Source organism: Tinamus guttatus, unplaced genomic scaffold (genome assembly GCF_059628265.1).
Source record: "Tinamus guttatus ecotype Peru unplaced genomic scaffold, ASM5962826v1 Tinamus_guttatus_pri_ptg000566l, whole genome shotgun sequence".
In the NCBI taxonomy this organism is placed as follows: Eukaryota; Metazoa; Chordata; class Aves; order Tinamiformes; family Tinamidae; genus Tinamus; species Tinamus guttatus.
In genome coordinates, this window is record NW_028289100.1 from 470321 (window position 1) to 488951 (window position 18631).

The window sequence follows — 18631 nt, forward strand, 5'->3', positions numbered from 1 at the left end:
CTGCTTTATTTTGCTGTTACCAATCTTGCGTATGCCTTCTTTTAACCTAAAACAATTATTCAGGTGGGAATTTGTGATGCCGCAATTCCTTCCTACAAAAAAAGTAACTGCACTGTGCTCTTCGCTTGAGCACGAAGGGAAATGGAGACAGGCATTTGCTAGGTTTCCAGATACTCTTATGACAGGCTTCTTTTGCTCTTCTGTCAGGAGCATATGCTATTGCTAAAAATGGGTATATCATATCCAGCATTTAAGTTTTCCTCTCAAATCTTTTTTTTTCCCTGTGCTGTTTTTGCATTTTGAATTATTTTATGTATTTTTTTCCAATTCTTGTTTTGAGGCCTCCTCAAACCAAGGACATCATATGCTGTGAGGGCACATTTCGTCAAATGAAGACTGAATGATCTGTGATAGAGAAGAATGTTCCCCCTAAAACAGTGAAGAAGTTAGATTAGCTTCCCTGCTTTCAGTACTAATGATGTAGTTTGGCCTTGAAATCCTTGAAAAATTCTCCCTTGCGGCTCTGTGGTTTTATCAGTCCCTTCTGCTGTGTTGCAAGACTGTGATGAGCAGATAGTCTTCCCTGCAGCCCATATGTCTCAGTCTCTCACATCACATCCAGCCCATTTTTGCAGAATTACAAGTGTGCTTTTCTCTCTGTTGTCGCATGACCTATTTGACTTTTCTTCCAGCACTTTGTGCAGCTTCAGCAAAAAGCTTCTCATGAGAGAGCTTTCCAGACTGGCCCCACAAAGTAACCACTTTGTTGGGATCAATTTAGATGTTCTCAGTCTCAAGTGCTTCTAATCCATATTCCTCAAACTCCGGGTTACTTAACCTGCAAAGGTAGCTTCTAAAAGGGGAAAAATGGTCTTTGAAAGCATTTCTCTTCTAGAAAAGTCAGGAAAAAATAAACAATGCAAAAAGCTGATATTGTTTCTGCCCATTTGAGAGCATGGGCGCTCCCCTTGTTGGGGGGGAAGTGGGGTTATGTTATTCCCCTGTAGCTTTTCCCATATGTTTGAGGCAGAACAGAAAAGAAATTCACTCCTGATCCCTGACGAAGGCCAAGCTGTCGGGAATTGTCATCTTGGCGCCTCTCGTATCGGTTCTTGGCGTGTTCCGAGGGCGCTGCCTTGCCGAGGGGTAAGGAGCGCGCGAGGGCAGGTGCCTGCAGCTCGCCCTTGCCCTTCGTGGTTTGCATGCTTAGGCCTATTGCTCTTCCTTCTTTTGTAATGCCTCCTCTTCGTCTCAACGGGTGCAAAACAGTGATACCCGCTGTAATTGATACTCAGGGTAATTCCCGGCTGGGCATTATAGGGAGGAGTCTTGAGGGAGGCTTATAAAATGCAAAGGAGCTTTTAGCATGTAAGGGTGTTGACATTTGGAAGTCAGTAGGTGTTAGGCTGGAAATCATTCTTCCCTTCCCCTCCCTCGATTCCTCTCCTGATTTCTATCACACTGGTAATCCCTCTTTTCTTTTGCTGCAGCAGGAAGTTCTATGTCTGTCCCTATTTCTTGTCTAGACTTGCATTTAAATATGAAATATCAACATGGATTACTTACCTTGTTTTCTTAAAAATTTTGTAAAACCATAGTCTAAACAAGCTGGGAGGTCTATTGATTCTTGCAGAACTGGACATATTAAAGACTTGGTTTCAAAGGGAACATTGACTGTGCTGCTCTGATGTATGCAAAGGTCTATTTTGCCATATAGGTTATGGTCTTTGAAAAATTAGGATTAAATTGAGCCTCTTAAAATTTTTACATCCTTGGTTTCCAGGATGCCTTAATGCTAATGGAGCAGGTTTTTGAGGTACGTTCTTCTCAGTCATTGAAAGCTGAGTGTGCACTTCTTTCCTTTTTCATCCTGGCAGAGGTTAAATCCTTTTTGGTTTCACTTAGAAAGAAGTTTCCATAGGCTTTATAAGAACACAGAGTGAAGAACTTGTTTTTCTGGAAAATATTTTATTATCAAATTATTCCTATACAGCCTTGTTACCCTTGGTAACATAGTTCAGATCTATGCATGCACTCATTTGTAATTCAATTGCACTAAAACAAACACAAAAAATCAACAAACACCTCTAGTGCAAGTTAATGCCTTATATTATTTGGGGCTTTGTCAGGTTTTTTCTTCATGTGTGTTTTCCTCCCTGGGTACTCCCCAAGTTCATAGTTAAAGGAGAGAATATTGTGCTTGTTATAAAAATAGGTAGTTTTTCTGTTCCTGGACAAGTGTAAGTTTTACAGTACAATAGAAGGTAATTTGTCAGCCTCTTCAGTCCTTATTTCTTCATGAAATTCATGACGTTTCTTCAGACCCTTCATGGGCGAGCCCAAGTGATTATTGCACAGGCAGGACGTTTAAGCAGCAGAGGCTGAATGAGGATGGAGAAGCTCTCCACGAGGAGGAAGATGACCAGTGCTAAGGACTGTTTCAGTAATACATGTTCTTGTCCCACCAGCCTGCAGTATGAGGAAGAGGGTAAAAGAAATCAGTAACTTTATTTTTACCCCCTAAAAGCGAATGTAATCATCGTGACTAAATGGTCCATTTCTAAGCAGCCCACCCCTCTGAGGCAGCTAAGCTAGATGAACAAATTAAAGGAGAGAAAAAACACTCCTCACGCTCTGATTCTAAATGTAGAAAACTCTACTTACTTCCTGGGTATCTCCTGATGAAGAGTTTGCGGACTTCATCGTACACCCATATCAAGATGGCAAATGGTACAGCCACGAACCAGTACTGAAACCTGGGAGTGGGAAAGGGGGTGCTTAGTCAGAGGTGTGCAAGCTGTGCAATGAGCTGTTCTTCCCACTGTGCTTTTTGATGTCATTAAGAGAAATGTGGCCGATTGGGGTTTCCTTTTCTAAACTTAAGCATTCAAAGAGTTAGAGACGGTAATAAATCTAGTGGGGAAAAAAAAGTGAGTCTTTTTTTGGAAAATAACAGCCTTTTTGGCTAATTCACGATGAATGTTCCTAAATACATATCTCTGGATTGAGCTCTCATTTGTTGTTGCTGGCAGATAGGCATATCCAGGTCTGTTTCTGCATGAAGGGCAAGGGGAGTGTGTGTGCGTGGCAGAACTCACCTCAGGGGGGTGAAGTTCAGGGCTGTAACATGTCCAAGACCGTAAGTAAGGATCAGAGCAATTCCTATTTGGGAAAATATACCCACCCAGATGACTTTGTTCCTGCAAGAAAACCAAAAGGAGAGGTTGCATGTCTCTGTCCACATTTGAAAAACCGATGCTGCAGCATAATGCAAGGACCGTTTTGTTAGACTCTGTGGCACTCATTGGTCACGTTTGCCTGCTTCTTCCCTGTTGCCATCCTGACGTAGCAGGATCAAAGCTGCCTTTAGGGAGACCTGCGGTTTGCTTTAGCTGTATCTTCAGGCTGCCCTGTGAATGTGCACGTTGTGACTCATGTGCATGGAAGAAGAAAATATACATAGGTGTAGCCCATGTGCTTGCAGATAAAGGAAAATAATTTACTTTCTTATCTCTCTGAAGGAAAATATATGCATAGGTGTAGGTTCTGTGCTTGCAGATAAAGGAAAACAATTTGCTCTGTTATTCTCTGACTGGATGCCAGTTTTTGTTCTTGCTCTCTGTCCATCCAGCCAGGTATTTCTAACTAACCAGATTGCAGAGTTGTTTTGTCAGAAGGCGCGTCTACCAAGGAATTGGTACAACGTCATGGTTTAATGAAACCCACTATTAGGAAATAGGAAAGAGGAGGGGGAATAAAACGTTTTTCTGAGATTTGCTATTGCTTGGATCCCAAGTGTGGTCTTTGCTCAGAGACTAAATATCAGAATTCTAAATCACTGAGCTAACCTTCTGCTAAAATTACAAGTAGATTAATTTTTATCCTTCCATGTGTCAGGTGAGGAACTAGCAAAACTTGCCTGAAAAGACCTTGCTGGAAAATGGAGTTTCTTCGTGTTTTCCTGATGATCAAGTCTGCCACTTGCTGAATTGTGATGCTGACAAAAAAGGCAGTATATCCAGTCCACTGTAGGTACATCCTCTGGTATTTAGTCTGCAAAGCAAAGGAGAAAACAAACATTGGTATTATATCAGGAACTCTTATCTTGTGCAAGTGACTGCAAACCTTGATAATATTGCAGGGTTACTGCAGATTTAGAAGTGTAAAGATCAGACTTGGCCAGTTGTTCCAGTTTGCTAAGTTGCTGTAGTTGAGTCATGAAGCTGGAGACTAAACTGGTGTGGGGAGGAATGCATACTTTTTATTATTATTAATTGGTTTATATTAGCTTTTGTGTGTAGTGATTTCTGTAGAGTGAGAGAGCGAGGGTTGAGAGTGAAAGCAGGAAGGAGAGTCTGCAGAGCAGTGCTGTTCACAAGCTGCACTGAGACATTATGCTGGTCAGAGCATGAAGTCCGGAGAAGAAGGCGCTTTTCCCGAGACTTTGGGTCAGAAGAAGGGGAATTCTAGGAGAGTGACCAAACTCCATGTGAGTGGAGGAGCCAGGTGGAATGGTGGAAAGTCTAAAGAATCAGTTCTGAGGAACCGTTAGATGAAAGCTAACACTATTTATACATTTTAATCTCTGTTTCTTTCTCTTCCTTATCTTTTGTTTTGTAAGAGGGCAGAATCTTTCAGAAAGTGTCGGGTAAGAGATAGCGCGATGGTGTGTCCGTGGTTCGTTACCCATTCCTGTCCATAGGAATCCTCAAAGTCATTAATGGCGTTGCTTTCCCAGTTGACTCGCACGCCAAGCAATGTGGAGGGGAGGAAGCCTTGCTCAGCATACACTGTGAAATAAGTTACAAAGGCTCCCACTGACTGCATGATACCTGCAAAATCAAAGAGGGAGGAATGAGGAAGAAGCAAGATCTAGGAGCACTGGGGAATACTGAGGATTTAAGTGTTCAACTATCTCCTAAGCTGTGCAACTTGACGTGGTTTTAATACAGTTTGACGCTCTCAGTGCTCGTAAGCTTCTTAACCTCTGTAGGCAGAAAATATTGGACTGGTAGGTAACGAGGGACGGAGGGAAGTTAGGTTCCTTGCCTAGGCTGCTGTAGTGAACTGTGACCAGGAGGAAAAATTGAATTTCAGCTCCTCCTCTTGCTCTCAAAGCTGTTTGAAGCTGCCTCTCTCTTGCTATATTGATGTAATACAGTGTTTCAGAGAATAGGCTGACCTACCAATGTGCAGGTAGGAGTATACAGCAAGCTGCTCATTCACCAGCCTGTCTTTTTTCTTGTTTCGAGGTCTCCTGTTCATAATATCACTTTCAGCTTTTTCGTAGGCTAATGCAACAGAGGGAATCTACAAAAGAAAGAAACCATCAGAATCTTTTCCTCTCCTTTTTCTCCATATCCAGCAGTTTTTAGTCTACTCCATTATATCCTAAGACAGCTAATTCTTCTAGTGAGCTGCGCATCCCTTTGCACCCAGCCTGTCTCATTTATCATGATATTTCAGTAAGAAGTAACTAACAGGAAACACCAGTTAGGAGACAGCAACTTACAATGTCTGTGCCCAGGTCAATGAAGAGGATGGTGATGGTGCCAATGGGCATTGGAATGCTGGCAATAATGTAGATGAGGAAAGGACAGAGCTCGGCAATATTCTTAGTCAGAGTGTAGGCAATTGTTTTCTTGAGGTTATCAAAGATCAGACGGCCTGGAGGGAGGGAAAAGGCGTTTCTGTAATAGCTGTTTTCCAGTGGTGTTTTCAAAAACAAAAATTTCAACTACCAAAGTGAAATTATTTATAGTTTGTGTTCCACCCTTCTGAAAATTCAGGGGGAAATAGCACATCTTTTACTTATGGTCTTGGGAAAAAGTATACACCTCATTCCACAATAAGCCTTAGTGTTAATGGAAAGTGCAGTCTCTTTGCTGCTGTGAGAGGAGAGTGTGATAGTGTCACGGATGAAGCAGGGCGAAGATGAAGTGTGAACAAGTAACCGAATTAAAATGTAGAGGGATAATCTTTGTGAGGCTCAGAACTGCATAGGAGCACCTCGAATGGGAAGTGCTTTTGTCTGGAATTTGAGCAACCAGCAATATCAGACCCATGGATACTCTTTGTAACAAATATGTGTGAAAGACGGGGAGAAAGGGATGATTTTCTTGCTCTCTTTGAATGGAAGTAATTCCCAAACTTTCCAGAGTATCACAACTACATCTCCAAATCCAGGAATGAGATAAGGGAATGGGTGGGGAGGGCAAATCCAGTGTGACTGTCAGTAGCTTTCAGCTAAGAAAGTGGATAGCAATATTATCTTTACCTTCTTCCACTCCTGTGACAATAGAAGCAAAGTTATCATCCAGCAGTACCATATCAGCTGCATTTTTAGCTGCGTCAGAACCAGCAATACCCATAGCAATTCCAATATCTGCTTTTTTAAGAGCAGGGGAGTCATTGACTCCATCTCCGGTCACTGCAACAACTGCTCCCTGCAACACACAAAAGGATCCAGACGTGAATTTTGATGTGCTTGTGCTGTCTCCCGCTAAGGAAGATCTCCTCTCATCATGCTCCCTGTCTTAAAACCTCTAGGAGAGGGTGAGCAGATTAGTTCTTCCATTGCTTTTCACAGTTCATCTGTGCAGCTGGAAGGTGCTCTGTGAACCATATGGATGTGATTGCTGAATCTTCTTCCTACCCAAGTAAAACATAACCCAGTGTTCAGAAGGACCCTAGGATCCTGCAGGACCCATGCAGCAGCCGCTGCCTGTGCTGTAGGTGTCTGTATCTGAATTTGTTGCCTAGACGTTGCCTATTTTGCAGAGAGAAATGGATTTATCTCTTCCTGAGCAGACATCTGAAGTAGATGCATCTCAGATCTGGCTGCTACTCTTTGTGCTTTCTGTATGTAGTCTGTCCCTATCCCTGTCTGAGCTGATCCAGGTGTGTCTGTGGGAGATTGAGCTGACACAACATCTTTTGTCTTCCGCTGTATTCTGATGTGCCTGTAGAATGAGTCAGTTTTGGTATTAAGTGTAAATTGCATAAGTGGACAGCTAGATTTCTCATCTTAGCCAGCATCTTTTGGGTGCTGCCAGACTGGGCTACGGTTATCCTAGTAACTGAACAGTTGGAAAAAAACAGATTCCTCAAGATTCCTTAGTATTTTCCAGAGAACCATCTACTGCAGCGAAGGGTCCTGTTCTAGCTGGTGCAGTAACTCACAGCTGAACAGCAAGTCAGGGTGTTCTGAGTGGGAGAGCGCCTGGCAAACTGATTAAAACAAATTCTGAATGTCCTGTCCCTCTGGGGATTTAGCACAGTGTCATTACCTATGAATAATGCTGTGTGCAGAAGGGCTTATAAGCTCTCAGTACTAAACATAGCGTGTAGACTGACTGGCTTAGGGGTTGGGAGGGGGTCATTCCTCTTTATCCTTTAAAAAGCCAAATCCACCAGGAGTGTGGGTGTCTAAGCAGTGCAGAACACATTTACTCTATGTCTGCCAAAGGCCATTTGAAAAGAAAAAAAATGAGAGATGAAACAGAAAGATTTTATCCCCCCTTCCCCCAGCCCAGAAGCAATTCAGGCTTATACCCGAAGAGCTGATAATGAAGATCAGAAAGCTCAGCTCTGGTGTAATTACAGAAATAAAATAATGGCTTGAGCTCTATCTGCTTTGTTTGCAAAGTTCAGCAGGGCATTTGTGTAGCTTTCAATTCAGAGCATCTATTTAGAAAATGCTGTGTCAAAGGGGAGAACCCTCTGGTGACAATGTGGACCTTTTCAGAGTGCAGTACATCCCGTTAACCCGCTGCCTTTTGTGCTGGTTGCAGTTAATGCTACTTTACCTAATAGTAGTGCCTGTAGATGGGACAGGCCCTCTTCAAATCCTGCCTTACAGTCAAAAAGTTCTGTGTCATAAAGTTACTGTCCAGTCTTCAGAAGCAGTTACAAGGCTTGTCCCTAGATAAACCATGCTAGGCCATTTTGTGGGATTCGTGCCTTATTTCACTTCCAGATGTTTCTGCGGGCAGAAAGTACCTAGGTCTAGATGGCCCACAGGAGATAAGACGAGAGCATGTGGTAACAAGAAGCAGAAAGAGCAGTAAGCAATGCTGCTGCTTTTGGAGCCCTATCTGTGTGTAACCCCGTGCTCCTCTTACTCACCTGCCTTTGGCAGCCCTCCACTATAATCAGTTTCTGCTGCGGCGATGTCCGAGCAAAGACTATCTCTGAATGGTTGCACAAGATCTCATCCAGTTGCTCCAGACTCATGTCCTTCAGCTCCATGCCATTAACCACCGCAGCTGTAGCTTGCCTGTAATAGCCATGAAAAGACGGGTAAATTTTCAAACCAAAAGGCTTAGGTAAAAATAGTGCACTCGTGCAACATAGGCAGCTATGAGGCGCTGAGGAAAGCAGAGATCATTTCAGATGCTTTAGTTGTTAATCAGCGGGTGTTGAATGAAAGCCCATGTATAAATCCAGAGTATATTACAGTTACCTAGATACAGAAGGAAGTAATTGAAGCTCCCTCCTGAGCAGCCAGAAAGAGCAGAAAACGCAGTATGAAGAGGAGTTGGGATGGGGTGGAGCAGTGGTGGGAGGGAGGCTTCTTTTCTAGGAGAGGCTTTTATGTTTTATGCTCTACATATGCTAATATTTTTATGTGTAAAAGGTGAAAGAGGAACCTGAACTCTTGGTCATTAGGTCAGTGCATGTAATTCTTGATTTTGCTTCCCAGAAGTGCAAGTTGCTTCAGGTTGCAGTGACAGGCAAGTCCAGCATGCTGTGCACAGTGCTGTTTGCTAGGACTTGTCAAGGGCCGGTGAAGGCCGAGGCCGGCTGACCCCGTGCGTAGCCACGTGTACGGAGATGCCGAGTTGCGTGGACACAAATGGCCCAAGCAGCAGCAGCGCGGCGTGAGAGCCTGGAGGAGGGAGAGGGCCCTCAGCGCGGCGGCTCCCCGCATCCTCTGCCCTTACCGTCTGTCGACTCGCTCGACGGGAAGGTTGAGGCGCTTGGCCATGTCTTCCACGGTCTCACTGGTGGCTGAAATGATGCCCACGCTCTTGGCAATGGCCTTGGCAGTGATGGGATGGTCGCCAGTGACCATGATCACCTGAGGAAGGGACGGGCGTTTAAGGTGAGTGAGAAACATCTATTCAATGGATGTAGAGAGATAAGATGGAATATCTATTGTTGCGGACCAGGAAGCATTTTAGAATCTGCGCTTGGAAAGCTGTGTACATAACAAAGACAAATCATGACTATTAATTAATTAGCTCTTTATCGACACAAGTTCTATACCTCTTGCTGTTGGCCTTATTTTATCAGGGCTGTAAGGGAACTGCTTATCACAGGTAGCAAGGTCAGAATAATGCAGAATAAAGCAGCTTTCATATGTGAATTTACGTATGTGCAAAGGTGAGAGTTTGCTAGAGTGTTGCGTCATACACTACATCCTTGTGACTCAGCTGTCCTAACAGGTTAAAAAAAAAAAATTCTTAGTATTTGTGCTGCGTGCTCTAGGTGACCCTGCGTGTGCAGGGGGTTGGACTAGATGATCCCTAGAGGTCCCTTTCAACCTTACGGATTCTGTGATTCTTGAACAAGGGTTGCTAGTTGCCATGTCTGTCTTTTTGTAGACTCACTGTGTAGTTCATTGTAAAAAACCTACCTTGATTCCAGCGCTGCGGCATTTTGAGACAGCATCTGGCACTGTGGAGCGTGGTGGATCGATCATAGATAAGAGCCCAACAAAGCACAGGTTGGAAGTGGGGAAGTTCATGGAATCTGTGTCAAATGAGTAAGTGTCTGGAAACTCATTTTCAGGCAGGTACAAATGACAGAAACCTGGAAACAAAATTAGGATGATGAAGTGAACAGGAAATGGTAGGAAAAAAGAGGAGAGCTTGCTAAGGTGTTGATTTTTTTTTTAGCTCTGTGAACACTAGTGCATTTAATGCATAGGTTTTCACAGTAGATCTTTCTGCTGTACCCTTCACATCAAAGTTCATATAGGGTTGGCATTTAATGCAACAACATGGATTACATACTTAGAGATTTTTCTTTTTTCATTTTGCACTGCAGTGCAAAAACAGCACTCACCCAGCACTCTCTCTCCCATGCCCCCCAGCTCCATGTATGCTGTTTGGAAAGCTTCTGCTTTTTCACTGTCCAGTGGTTCTTCCTTGCCATTGATCATGATAGTGCTGCACCTCTCGAGAATCCTCTCCGGGGCACCTTTCATCACCAGCAGAAAGCGTTGATCATTGGGATCGTCGGTCTCATGAATGGAAAGCTGCATGGCACAAACGTGACAAAAGTTGAAAGGGAACGCAGGATACTCATCTGGTTCGGGTTTTGGAATCAGGATAATGTTTCTTTCTCTTTCCCATGAGAATATTGTTCTTTCCATGAAATGACATGAGCTGCATTCTTTATGGCTTTAATTTCCCATGTCATTACATGTCCACATAAAGACATACATGTCCCAAATAGTTGAGTTACACACAGTTATGGAAACAGGTTGGAAATAGTCTGGCTTAACTTCCAAAAATAGAACACACCTGAAATTTGTTGGTAGAGTTGAAAGGAATTTCAGCCACTTTCTTGTTTCGTGCTCTGATATCCATGACATCACCCAAAACTACTTCTGCAAATTTCAGCAGGGCAGTTTCAGAGGCGTCACCTGCCACAACTCTCTGTGTGCACAAAAAGAGAAACAGTTTGTAGCATGATCCTTGTGCACTCCCACCAAGAGCTTGTGTACTTTTGTAGCATTCTGTAGATGTTTAAGTATCAATGAATCTACATGAATCAACAGCTATTCTGAAAAGTCATTACACTAACAATTCAGGGCTTCTGTATTAGAGTTGCTGTTAAAATGAAGCTATTGCAAGGAGATGAAGTTAGTGTATGATTCTGGAAAGTGCAAGATTTGTGATCGCTTTCAGGTTCCAGTAGGAGCTTTATAGTGTTAAGTTGCCTTTCTGTGAGTATGTAGCCTAGTAAGGCCAAATACAACAGCCCACATATATTCTTGTCAGAGGAAGTGAAGTAGATTGGTAGGACGCAGGCAGTACCTTCATTATTGGGAGGCTTTCCTGTCCTGGTCGGAATTCTGCCCGGTTGCAGAGAGTTACAATTTTTGATAATGCTGCCCACGTCTTAGAGGTTTGATCAAATGGTTGGGCTGTGAGGAAGTAAAAATTGTAACCTTTAATATATTGCATGATAGCAGTAGAAGCTTAAGTTTGAAGCAAAAAGGTCTGAATTATATGCAGAAGAAAATTGCTCTTTTGATAGGTTTTGTTACAGAAAAATAATTCGACACAAACTTTTACATCCCTTAACAATTCTGGAAAAGTTACTCTGTTTATTTCCCTACTAAATTTGCTGTGAATGAGCTTACTTTCTGTGAACAGAATTGAAATTTTGTTTCTTTCTCAACTCTCTACAGGGCTAAGTAGGAACTTTGCTATTGCAGGCTGCGTTTTTTATGTCAGGGAGACATAATATACTTTAGCTGTCAAAAGACATCCCCACTGGCATTGCTTTGACAGCCAGTGGGTGTCCAACACCACACTCAATCCACGTAGTTTCCCTTCCCAGATCCCTTTTCCCGTATTTACTTGTCTGATCTTCACTGGTATCAGCTGAGTAGATCTGGTCATCAAACCAGAGGTGAGCAACAGTCATCCTGTTTTGTGTGAGGGTTCCTGTCTTGTCAGAGCAGATGATAGAGGTAGAACCTAGTGTCTCTACAGCTTCCAAGTTCTTCACCAAACAGTTCTTCTTTGCCATCCGCTTGGCTGTCAGAGACAAACTCACCTGGCAGGGTAAAGAAGTTCAACCCGCTGTTAGTGAGGCATAGTTACAGAACAAGAAAATGAGGTTACAAACATGCGTTTTTTTCTGGCTTCCACCTGTTGAAGATGAGGAAGTAGTGGCAGCCAGTGGGTTCCAGCACAGACTTACCGTTACTGTGGCTAGCAGTCCCTCTGGCACATTGGCCACGATGATGCCAATGAGAAAGATGATGGAGTCCAAAAACTTGTATCGCATAGAAACAGAAATGATGAAGAAGAGGACGCCAATGGAAATGGCCACTCCTGCCACCAGGTAGACAAAATGCTCTATCTCGATGGCAATGGGCGTTTTCTCGTTCCCGACTCCGGACGCGAGAGAGGCAATGCGCCCGATGATGGTGCGATCCCCGGTGTTGATGACAATGCCAGTCGCAGTGCCTGTGGAGAAACAACGGGCCGTGAGCCCCGAGGGAGCTGCATCCTGTCTGCTAGGCACAGTGCTGCTTTGACAGAGGCCTTTCTCGGCCTCCATGTGACTGAAACATCACCACAGAACCACGCTGCGAAGCAACCGGCAGTATTGTGTTGCCCTAATCTCTGCACACACCTTCCACGCAGGTCGTGGAGTAGAAGGCAATATTCCTGGTCTCCAGGGGGTTCTCGTGGGTGAAGTCACAGGAACGGGACTGCGGTTCGGATTCCCCTGTGAGTGAAGAATTGTCCACCTTTAACAAAGCAAAGACATGCCCGTATCAAAGTTAGCAATATGCGGTTACGTATAGCCCCAAAGATAAAACAGCAGCACATTTGAGCCTAGATACAGGGACAAAATCTCAGTGCCCGTGGGAAATCCTGTTTCTGTGGGAGTTCAGTCAGTGTTGTGTCTGTCAGTGGGTTTTTGGGCAGTAGCCTGAAAGCAAACATGACATGAAGATCTCCTTGTGGGTATGTGGAGACATTTGTTATTGGGCTTTCTGCCTTTGCCCTGTCAAAGAGTATTGCCAGGATATGGTGTGGTCACAACAGCTTATTTTGATGCCCAGGAAGGTGAAGAATGTTACTAAACGGTGCATGAGTTGGGCATCACAGTAGAGCTTCTGTATAGACTTGGTGTCTAATTAAGGACCTGATAATTCCTATTAGGTGACCAGATATTCTTACTTTATAATAATTCTCGCTCTTAGCCATGTCTTCCCCCTCTCCCTGTGCCATGCAAATTGCTGTACCTTACACCCCTGAGTAAAGATCAGACGAATGTCTGCTGGGATCCTGTCTCCACCCTTGATTTCCACAATGTCTCCAACAACCAGGTGGTCTGCTGACAGCTCCTTCTTTTCTGCGTCTCTGATGACAACAGCTTGCTGTAAGATAGAAGTGTGACAAGAGTAAGCACTGCCCTGTCCCCTAAGAGTCCTCCTGGGAGAGGAAATCAGGTTTGCGCACGGAATTCAGGCTGCTTATTGCTCAAGTACCACTCTTTGTCATTTAAAGAGAATAAGTGGGTATCTCAAATAGAATTTCTCAGTTACTCTTACCTGTGGAATCATTTTACTGAAACTGGCCATGATGTTTGTGCTTTTAGCTTCTTGATAGTAAGCAAAGATACCAGTGAGTATAACGACCAGTGCGAGGACTACACCAAGGTAGAGCTGTTAATAAAGAAGAATCCGGTTAGTTATAAAATGTGTTCGGTACTACCTCCGCTGGAATAAATCGTAGTTCTCGGTATTGTCTCAGTAGATTGTTTATAAAGTGAAATATTGGGTCAGTCTAAAAGTTTTTAATTAAGAAAGACTTTTCCAGTTTTGCTATGTTAGTAATCAAGTAAGGCTCATAAATATAAAAAAGGGTTTTTATAACGTGATTCCTGTCTCTCTGAAAGCTTGACATGAACTAAAATAAATTGTATTCCCAGCAAAACGTACCTCAAAAGGGAATCAGAGTCAAAGACTCCAGAGTCCTTTATGGACTTCAGTATTCCCCTTATCAATACTCAAGAATTATGATTATGAGTAGCAGTTATAAAACCTTGGACAGGCACTCCTGGACAGAAGTGGTATGTCAGGTATTTGGGCATTTATCAGAAAAGTTCTGTAGCAGAGGGAGAGAGTCCTGAAAGAATAAAATGCCTCATTGTAGTTACTGAATAACTATGAATTAGTATTTAAGCTACTTACATTGTCAAAGAGTCAAATACTCACTTTGTAGTTATTCAAATACTTACATTGTCAAAGGGTGATTCAGCTCCCTGGGCAAACTGAATGCCGAATGAAATCCAGGAGAAAGCAGCTCCTATCCATAAGAGGATGGAAAACCCTCCCACCATCTGCTTGAGGAACTTAACAATTTCAGGGGTGGCTTTGGGAGGAGTGAGAGAGTTGGGACCATCCCGAGCCAAAATCTCTGCTGCTCTTGCACTGGAGAGACCCTGCGAAAGTAAATGACACCATTAAAATGAAGTCACAGAACAGATATTCCCATGTTGTTTGTTCGTGTTGTGGATCAGCTGCAGTAACCCACATCTCTGATTTCCAAACTTGCTGATTTCAGGGTGGCTGCTATTAATATCTGGTATGAAGAAATACCAGTTTCCTTACTGGAGCATTGAATTTGGGGCAGTGTTCTTCAGCAGTTTTTATTTTCTCACAGTTATCTGTCAAATATACATGTACTAAAACCAAGCCACGTCAAGATTTCTGTTGCTATTGGGACAGTTTCTTAATTAAACCTAATGTACTTACTTTGCTGATGCTTGTACCATACTTTTTTTCCAGTTCTTCAGTGCTGAGTTTGTGGTCATCCTGGATTGCAAAAGGAAAAAAAAAAAAAGAAAATAAATGATAGGGAGCAGATGGTGGGTTGGCTGTTTGAACTTGTAGTTTTGGTAAATGCTGGTGCAGAGGGTTCGGGTGCGGCTGTGGCATCCCACTTTTCATGAATGGATAATATGCATTTTTTCACCTTTCACATTTTTTCAGCCTCCTCAGTTCTATTCTCAACTCTGCTGTTTGCTTAAAAAAACAGGTCATTTTCCCTGGATTTAACAAAAATAAGACAGATTTCTCAACAAATGTGAACAAAAAATGAGGAGTCAAGAGGGCTTAACTGATGGATGCAGAAAGTTGTGGTGGTTTAAGGAGCTAGCAGAGGACACTTCACTGGAAGGTGGTAGCTGCATTTCTCTCTTGGTTTTGGGAGTGCTTTTGTAAATATCTGCCTCCTCCAGCAAATCTGTCATGGGCACAGAGTGATGCTTGCCTGCTAACACCGCTTACCACATATAGCTCTCCTAGATAAGAAGTTGCTCTTTGCATTCTTACATGTTGCAAGACCCCCAAATCCAGTTCTATAGGCAATGTATTGATAGAAGAACGGGTGTAGTGCCAGGATGTGGGTGACAGCAGTCTTGGCACCTGACTGACAGCGTAGGCATTATTTGCTAGAGCCTTGCAGAAAGCAGCAGCAGGTTCTAATGGCGGTTCAAAAGGGTGTGGAAGGGGGAAATCCGAATTTTTCCATTCACTGCAGTGACCGCTCTGTGGTTTCATGGACCTATTTATATCTCATACTGAGCAAGGATTTAGAAGCCAAGAGATTGCGAGTTCTCTTTTCTCACCGTTGCTTTCATGGAATGATTCATTGGTACTTGGCTGAGTGAATTCATTTGTGCTATGCCTTCCTAGAAGGTACATGAGAGTGATACCACTTCCCCTGATGGCAAAGATGAGGCTGAGGATGGTTTGGGGATAGATCTCAGAAATATGATCCCACATTTGGGGGTTTCCTTGCCTTTGACATACCGTCTACCCCATAAATAGCCTATGCTGTCAGTTGCTCTCAAAGCAATTGAGAAAAGAGGTCAGTGTAATTATCTTCATTTTCCAGATTGGGAAACTGAAACGTATAGACAGGAAGCAATTTTTCCAAGATCAGCTAGCAGGTCAGTGGAAAACAAATAGAAGGCAGCTTTCTTGAGCTCCAGCTTAGTGCTCTGCTCTTGCAGTACAGCATGGTTTGTTTGGGTGCAAGGGATCCTGCTCTAAAGGCTGATACAGGTTTTTAGACTGACTGGAAACCTCTGAAACAAAACACTGCATTGACTCCTCATTCCATTTCTTCACTGACTGCAAGTCAGTGAAGTTCCAAGAAAACACTACTTGATTAGAGTTACTCCACCTAGGAAAATGCAGAGCCTGTTCTGGGAGAAGAGCGGGTCTGTTCTGTGCCAGTGGTGGCTCAGAAAAGACAGAATCATTCGTTATTGGCATTAATTCTGCACAACTACTTTTTTTCTGTTTGAGAAGGGTGCACGCAGTAGTGTAAGGAAGCCAAACCTTCCTTATTAGACTTGCCAGCGTGATTTATCTTCTGTTAAGATCTGCAGCAGATCTTCTCCCCTTCCCCTTCCCCAGGCTTCGTTTGGACAGTGGCTTGATGCAGACCTGCCAGGCGAAATGTGAGCTTACCAGGTCCAGTTCCTTCTTAAGGTCTTCTGTCTTCTTCTTTTTCTTGTTGCCTTTCAGGTCTTTGTACGTATCCTCCTCATTTACCTTCTCTGTTTTTTCCAGATCTTTTATCCCCTTGATCTCAACTGTGTAAACATCAGACTTTTTCTGTAAAAGCAAATAAAGTTTTGGCATTACAGTCACAAACTTTGACTTGAAGGAAACAACAAAAAAAGGACAGATGAATCAAACTCTGATAAATTCACTTGTTTAGACAATCTACATGTTGTTACTGCCTCTTTTCTTAGCAACGGAGAGTGTTTGACCTGTCCTACCCTGAGGTCTCTCCAGCATGTATTACAGCCCTCTCGCTGAGGTCTTCTGCAGAAGCCACAGTGATGATTTACACGGTTTTACAGAAATTGTAGGAAAAGGGGAGCCCAGGATCTCTGAACTGCCAGCTTAAACCATGTATCAACTTCAAGGAAGAGATTATCATAGAATCAAAGTTTTTAAAAAGAAAATTCTAGTGAGTATTTTTCTTTGCCTGTTCCTGGAGTTTTCTAGGTACATCACTTCAAGAATAGCTTTTTCATTTTCAATTAAAGGTAACATTTACACACATACATAATGCAATGAGCAGTCTTTCTTTAAAGACAGACATTATTGCAACTTTTTACAGTTTAGTCGTGAAACTAGTGTCGCTTGATGCCATAGTGAGGGATGAGGGTAAACACCACCGTTAGCCAAAGAGAACGAGGTCTGTTTCCTTTCACAAATTGCTCACAATTGACAGGATGGTGGCAAACCCTTCCCTCAGTTTTGCCAGTCCAACTACAAGGACAAGGACAAAACTGTTAGATAAACTAAAAAAGCTGCCAAATCCGTTACAATGTTTTCTTTTATTGATAACCTGTGGTTTTTTTCTTCCTGCCTCCTGACTCAAAATTAATACCACAGACCGAAGGGAAGCCTCCTGTGTGGTTAATTCACCTGCTTCTATAATCATAATGCCCCAGATCCTCATTATCTTGTACGCCACATGCCATTCCATGGAAGAGCTATTTGGTTGACCCTGTTTCTCCCTGGGTTCCTTAGGGATTTACTGCCAGAGCTGCATAAGAGTTGTGCTTGCTGGATCTTATCTGCTGCTGTGCTTTACTAGTGGGACGTAGGAGTGTGTGTGATGTTGCCCTTTACCTCAAGAGGACGTGTATGTTGTGCAGGACTTGTCAAGGTTTGTGCTCCTGCAGAGGTGATATGTCAGATGATTTGGCAGTGGGCGTTTTAGTTATATACGGGCTAAACCAGAGATTGAAACATCTCACAGATTACTATTTTTCTGAGCTCAGAACTGACATCCTCAGAGACTCTTGAGTTAGAGGAATCTAGAAGTCTTGAGCATAATTACATGTACCTCTTGGGGAAGGGAAAAGCTAAGAACTGGTGGGTAGTTTGAGGAGTTAAATGTCCAAAATCCATCTTCTAAAGCACTTTGTTTGGTTATACATATCCTAGATAAAGAACATCTCTGTTACCAGAAGTTCCCATTCTTCTGCCTTGCTAAAGATGCACAATCTGGTCTATCTATTGGAATTTTTTCTTCACCCACCTCCTCTTTTTCCTTCCTTAACCATCCCACCCAAAAATCTGTTCAGCTTTTCAAATATGCATAAAGTAGAGACACCAGGAAAAAAGAAATCTGTTGAACTTAGCAAATGGAGGAGAACAGTAAAGAAAATTCTAGATGTTAATTAAAAATCTATTGATCACTGCTAAGACTGATCTACTTTCAGGATTCACAGAAGGATTTCTGGGATTCCTTCCCCAGGCACATTTTCAGAAACTGTCAGGATTTTGGTATTTGCAAAAGAAATAATGTTCTTGGAAGTGCCGAAGGAGAAGTGAGCCATTCCCAGAAGTGTTTTGTATCCAGTCTGCTCTCTTTGCTTTTTAGGATTGGGAGTGTGCACTTGTATGGAGTCAAAGAATCGGTTGCTCTACTGGGTGCACATTAGTTCCATATTTCATGTAGCTCACATGCAGAGTATAGCTATGTATATAAAAACTGTAAAATAATACTAGTTCTTAAGAAAAAAACACATGCTCGGGAAGAGCCATGTGGGTCAACAGCATACTCACCTTTACCATCTTGGTGAGTTTATATCTTTCCGACGGGGTAAAGCAGAGAAGCCCAAGTGCGTGGCTGAAAAGCCAAAGCCCGTCAGAGAGCGGAGCAGCTCGGAGCAGCCAGGAGCTCGCAGAGGTCGCGGTCCCTCTCCCCGGCGCGCTGCGTTAGCTGGATCCCTGCTCGCGCTCCGGCATCCTCCAGGCAGCGCAGGGTCCTCGGCCGGAGCCTGTGGGGAAGGAGCAGTGGCTGCTGGTGCTTTATAAATCAGCATCTTGCACGGC

The 18631-nt window shown here is 43.2% G+C and overlaps 1 protein-coding gene across 1 annotated transcript; it reads right to left on the bottom strand.

Annotated features, from left to right (window-relative positions):
* Positions 1-1952: 1952 nt before the first annotated feature.
* On the bottom strand, positions 1953-18385 carry ATP12A (ATPase H+/K+ transporting non-gastric alpha2 subunit). Its single transcript, XM_010222586.2, has 23 exons — positions 18362-18385; positions 16241-16387; positions 14516-14575; positions 13999-14202; positions 13310-13423; positions 13001-13135; positions 12382-12499; positions 11944-12212; positions 11598-11796; positions 11049-11158; positions 10533-10667; positions 10072-10264; positions 9641-9816; positions 8946-9082; positions 8128-8278; positions 6278-6446; positions 5513-5667; positions 5187-5310; positions 4687-4832; positions 3920-4053; positions 3099-3200; positions 2665-2756; positions 1953-2469 (listed from the first exon to the last, which is right to left on the bottom strand). The coding sequence occupies exons 1-23, from the start codon at positions 18368-18370 to the stop codon at positions 2441-2443; spliced, it is 3108 nt and encodes a 1035-aa protein (XP_010220888.2). The 5' UTR covers positions 18371-18385; the 3' UTR covers positions 1953-2440.
* Positions 18386-18631: the final 246 nt, after the last annotated feature.

Coding starts and splice junctions, on each gene's coding strand:
- ATP12A (XM_010222586.2), bottom strand. Junction 9,817..10,071: donor CATGGGAGAGAGAGTGCTGG/GTGAGTGCTGTT, acceptor TTTTGTTTCCAG/GTTTCTGTCATTTGTACCTG. Junction 6,447..8,127: donor TGGAGGGCTGCCAAAGGCAG/GTGAGTAAGAGG, acceptor TGTGTGTTGCAG/GGAGCAGTTGTTGCAGTGAC.